Source organism: Marmota monax, unplaced genomic scaffold (genome assembly GCF_021218885.2).
Source record: "Marmota monax isolate L192 unplaced genomic scaffold, Marmota_monax_Labrador192_F-V1.1 WCK01_AAM20220418_F8-fsc00053, whole genome shotgun sequence".
In the NCBI taxonomy this organism is placed as follows: Eukaryota; Metazoa; Chordata; class Mammalia; order Rodentia; family Sciuridae; genus Marmota; species Marmota monax.
The window spans coordinates 1,245,675-1,251,284 of record NW_026693153.1 but is presented as its reverse complement, the minus strand read 5'-3'; the positions used below and the strand labels follow the sequence as shown (position 1 = coordinate 1,251,284).

The 5,610-nt window shown below is 32.8% G+C and overlaps 1 protein-coding gene across 1 annotated transcript; it reads left to right on the top strand.

The window, feature by feature from the left end:
* The first annotated feature begins 3,593 nt into the window (after window positions 1-3,593).
* Window positions 3,594-5,297, top strand: LOC124100050 (centromere protein N-like). The gene has a single exon (XM_046455360.2). The coding sequence runs from the start codon at window positions 3,602-3,604 to the stop codon at window positions 4,634-4,636; it is 1,035 nt and encodes a 344-aa protein (XP_046311316.1). The 5' UTR covers window positions 3,594-3,601; the 3' UTR covers window positions 4,637-5,297.
* The last annotated feature ends 313 nt before the right edge of the window (window positions 5,298-5,610 follow it).

The following is a 5,610-nucleotide window of genomic DNA, read 5'->3' as shown; positions in this document are numbered from 1 at the left end:
AAATAAATGTCAGTATCTAGTGTTCATTAGAATAAAAATAGGAAAGATAATTTCAAAAGTTTGATTTAAAAAACTCTTATTACTCATTTTCATCTCTGAAAAGATTTATGGATTTTTTTGTCTTAAAATACTGCAAAAAAAATTTTTTTTTTAAATCTGAGTCATTCTTTTTAAGACACCATGATATACATACATATTTCCCTTTAGTCCTTTTCTACCACGAAATCCATGATCAAGTGTCATTTTGACAAAAATACTCATGTTACTCTACTTTCCTTATACATTTATCTACTCACTTTTTCCATTCTATTTTCACTCTATTTTCTTTTGAACATGTCAGACAATAAATGTGTTTGAATGTGTTCTAGCAGATGCTGCCATACTATATAAACACGAGTATAATATAGATGTGAAAATCAGTTAAAAGAATTGGCATGAGAAAAGTTAAATAGTTAATTTGGTACAAAAGCTTTCAAATTACTGAAGGTTAAATTTAAACTAAATTTAACAGATGTTTATTTTTAATCTTAAATTTGAGACTGTAGATAAATCTTAAGTTTTTAAGCATAATGTCTATGAAGGTACATTAAAAGGAGTCCAGAAAAACCACTGCTCTGCAAAGCAATCTTGTCCCCTGCAAATCTGGGGGAGTTATCAAAGTGCCTCTGATTGCATCATTGGTGTGCACACACCACACCCATGCCAGGCAGCTTTCTCTTGAAAGTAAAGAAATTCTTTTCTTTTGAACTAATCCTTGAAAAAGTCTTTCTTTGATTGTAAAAGCTTTCTATCAACTAAATAAGCGATGCATTGAAGTATAAAACACAGGGTGGATTTATTTGACCACTCTCCCTGGTAATGCTGTGTCTGATGTTTTCTCTATCTGATGATGATTGGCAGATGTCACCGATCTCCCTTTCCATCAGTTCTCTTAAGGAAACTAACCTTCAGAATCTTTAAACTATGTTATCACCATTGTCCATTACTAAAATGTGCTAGCAACTTTTTTCAATGTAAGTTGATCCTATCCTAATTACAGCATATTTTGAATAATTTTGCATCACTGTACTACAAATGTTATAATATTTCTTTATCTTTTAATGCTATGAATTCAGTTATAAAAAATACTTTTATAAACATCTTTCCAAAGCAGAATTAAACCTTTGTTTACATGGTTCTTAGAAGATGACAATAGTGTTCTAAGTGGTTATAGATCAATACTGTTTTGACTGAAATACAAACTCTGGAAAATGTGTAACCTGGAAGGCTAACAGCAATCTTAGTCAATTTAAATCCTACAAGGGACAAAAATCAAGAAGCTCAGCACATAGATCGGACTTGGAGTGGTGTTGGCCACCCAAACCTTTATTGGTGATAATTTAAATTTTTATAATTATTTTTCCAAAAATGAATGTTAGCCAGATTGCTCTGTTGGTATATGTTATAGGAACTGGCTAGGTTTACTAATATCTAGAGTTTGGAATTTAGTAAAAACTATTTATGAGAACTGTTCATTTTACTTTTTAATACCATATACTTAAATTAATTAAAATAATTTTAAACACATATTACATGAATATGTTTTCCTTGTACAGAATTAAGAGGTTATAAGTAGGGTTAAAGAAAATGATGATTGCTAATAAAAATTCCAAGTTCCTTCCCAGAATAATTGACATAAGTCAGTTAAATTTCCATTTTTGCTTCTCTTATTATGAATTTGTTTATATGCACATAAAAATGTAAAATGGTATTTTATGTATATGTAGGTCTATATGTAAAGTACTATATATTCTCAGATGTATTAGAAGTATATAATATTTTACATAGGGTTTATACATATAAATGCAAACGCATGAACATTTCAATAACAATGTAAAATCATGTCTATTGCTCTTGAGGAAAAGCTTTTCTTTCCTTCAACTTAAATTTTCTTTCTTTTTCCATGAAATACAAATACAAATATTTCTTCATTTGTCTTCCTATATGTTTGATCATCTTGTCCTTACTGATTTGTGGTATTTTCTAGTATATTCCAAATATTAATATTTTCCTATTAACTGTGTTGCAAACATTCTGAGATTTTTGTTAAATTTTAATTTTCATATCTATTTTTAAAAATTGTCCATATGTTTTGGCTTTGTGACTTATTTTAGAAGGGTTTCTCCCCTTAAAGCTCAAACATACTATCATTTATATGTCTTATTATAATTCTATAATCTACTTTTATAAGAATATTTTAAATTATTTTTAATATTTGAACCTATTCTCATTGTAAGAATAAAAAATGATATCTTAAACTTTTTATAAATATATACCAACTTATTTTCTAATTTACTAAATAATTCATTTTCCTTTCTATAAAATGTGTACTTTATAATATGTTAATTCAGAAAAATGAAGAGAGATATTAACATTTCTAGGCTCTTTATTTATGTATTAACTATTATCTTTTTATTTAAAAATAGTGTAGTTTCTGTTTAATTGCTATTTTCTTAATGTTTTGATATTAATGGCACAAGATCCTGCCACTGTTTTCTTTCAATATTGTTTTAGATATTTTTCACTTTTATTTTTCCTTATTAATTTCTGTATACTTCTTGAGTTTAATAGAAACAAATACATGATAATGAGTGGTTTGATCCTAAATTATAGATTTCTGTTATGAGATTTGTAATATTTGAAGTGTTATATTTTCTCACCCAATAATTTTTCTGTTTCTCTGTCTACATAGCTTTTCTAAAATTCCTTAAACACCATGTGTTTATTTTAGAATTTTAAACTAAATTGTTTGGACATGACTTGTTGACTTTGTTCTTAAGTGCCTTATGGTTTTATGTTTCTGTTATTATCTTCTATTTTTGCTTAGACTTTTAATCTTCCATTTCCTTTTTATTATGGCATGTAGGAAGGTGATTGCTTTTGTATGCTGATGTTTTATCTAGCTGCCTTGCTAAGAAGCTCCTGAGTGCTGATAGCTGATTCTCCTGCATTATCCATGTGACAATCATTCTCCCCAGGTCATCCACTGACACTGTCATTGCTGCATTTCTTCTGTTGCCCTTGCTGAACTGCCAATATCTGGTCAGGTAGTAAAAGAAGAAGAGTAGTTCTTCTTTCCAATGGGAAAAATTCAAGTGACAATTAATATGATAATGATACTTTTTATATAGATTTTTGTAAAGAATATCAAGATATCAAAAACCTTTCAACATCCCCAGCCCTTTTTATATTTTATTTCTGAAAGACCAGTGTCATTAATTTTCTTAGGGCCTTGCTAAGTTGCTGACCTGGCCACAAACTTGGGATCCTCCTGCCTCAGCCTCCTGAGTCTCTGGTGTTTTTTTCTGTAAACTTACATATTGTTTTTTCTTCATTCAATGTTTTAATGTCTGTATTACACTTTCCTGTATTTTATTAAATAATCATTTTTTAAAAAAAAATTTACAAAGCATTGGTGGCTTTGAAGGCGCCTCGGCGGGCACCGCTGCTGAGCGGACTGCTGGAGATGTGGGTCGCCTCCATGAGATGAAAAGATCTCTGCCAGACACTCCATGATGTCCTGTGCTGTCCCAGGCCCAGAGCCACGTGCCAAGCCCATGGAATGAAACCTGCCAAAGAGATGGATGAGACTGTTGCTGAATTTATCAGGAGGACCATCTTGAAAATCCCCATGAATGAAATGATGACAATCTTAAAAGCCTGGGATTTTTTATCTGAAAACCAACTTCAGACCATAAACTTCCGGCAGAGAAAGGAATGTCTGGTTCAGGACTTGGTTGGGCTGTGTGAGGAGAAGAGTGCGAGTGTAAACGATGCAGCCCTTTTAGACATCATTTATACTCAAGTACATTGGCACCAAAAAGTTTGGGATGTTTTTCAGATGAGTAAAGAACCAGATGAAGATGTTGACCTTTTTGACATGGAACAATTCAAACGTTCATTTAAGAAAATTCTTCAGAGAGCATTAAAAAATGTGACAATCAGCTTCAGAGATGCTGAGGAGAATGCAATCTGGATCCGAATTGCCTGGGGAACACGGTGTACAAAGCCAAACCAATACAAACCTACATATGTGGTGCATTACCCCCAGACTCCCTACGCCTTCACCTCCTCCAGGCTGAAGAGCATTATGCCCCTTCTGGGTCAGGCACTGACAGTTGCTAGCAAACACCATCAGATTGTGAAAATGGATCTGAGAAGCCGACACTTGGACTCTCTCAAAGCTATTGTTTTTAAACAGTATGATCAGACCTTTGAAAATCACAACTCTACAACACCTCTACAGGAAAGATGCCTGGGACTAGATGTAAATATGGATTCAAGGATCATTCATGAAAATGAAGTAGAAAAAGAGAGAGTCCAAAGAATAACTCAAGAATCTTTTGGAGACTATCCTCAACCACAACTAGAATTTGCACAAAATAAGCTTGAAACGAAGTTCAAAAGTGACTTAAATGGGGGCATCTTGGCTGAGAGGAAAGAACCCCTCCGGTGCCTAATAAAATTCTCTAGCCCACATCTTTTGGAAGCATTGAAATCCTTAGCACCAGCTGGTATTGCAGATGCACCACTTTCTCCACTGCTCACTTGCATACCAAACAAGGGGATGAATTATTTTAAAATCAGAGACAAATAAGCTGTATAAAGTTTTGTAAACCCAGGGGCTCCTTGGTGATGGTGTACAAACATTCCAGTTAATGGCTAGATGGACAGCCTCTGGCAGTAATCTTTACTTTAGAAATTAATCCTTAGTATTGACAATGTAGAAGTGTTCCTATAATTTTGGGACTGATTCTTTCCTTCTTGTGCCTCCTCTCCCACTTTTCCTGCTAAATATAGCAGTTGTGAGCATTTGAGAGGTCACAGGATATGTATTGGGCTCTGGATTGACCTTAGTAGCACAGAATGCTCTGAAGCCAAGCATATGGCACTGTGGTTGATCCTGTTGGCCTCATATATAGTGCCCTTTTCCCCACTCCTGCCTCTATTCAATCCTAGGGAGGACTAGTTCCAATTGTTCCTTTCTAGGGATCTTCTGTTAAGCCTTGATCACTTAAAAGGAACTATACCCAACTCAGAACTTCTAGAAGAATCATAAAATTAGTCCATTCAGAGAATAGAATTGGGTCCACTAAGTTGTTACTGGAGGAAGTTACATATCCAATGATTCATTTTTATAAAATAATTGTTTCATTGTAAATATGATACTTTCCATAATGCATTTTATCATACATGTAACATCCAAACTGACCATTATAATACTTATTTGTAAATAAAGATACTGAAAAACTGGTAAAAAAAAATTACAAAGGATTTGAGAACTATGCATTCTATTCTCTGCTTTTAGTAGTAAGCTTTATTTTTTGAAAACCTTCCTTTGAATTATATTGTTTTTAGCAATGGCTACCATTAAATTATCCACCTACTGTATACCCACTGGAAGTCCAGAACTACAACATACTTACACTTTTATTCATCATCCTATTTCCCTGATTAGTGCCACTTGAAAATTTTTAACTTAAGCACTTACTTTTAGAAGAAATAGTTGTTACAAATTTTGACTAATTTAGTTGTTTACCATTATTTTTTGAATTTGTTTCTTCCTCTTAG

Bases quoted from the DNA above. Each gene is read 5' to 3' on its own strand.
- LOC124100050 (XM_046455360.2), top strand. From the start codon at position 3,602: ATGAAACCTGCCAAAGAGATGGATGAGACTGTTGCTGAATTTATCAGG.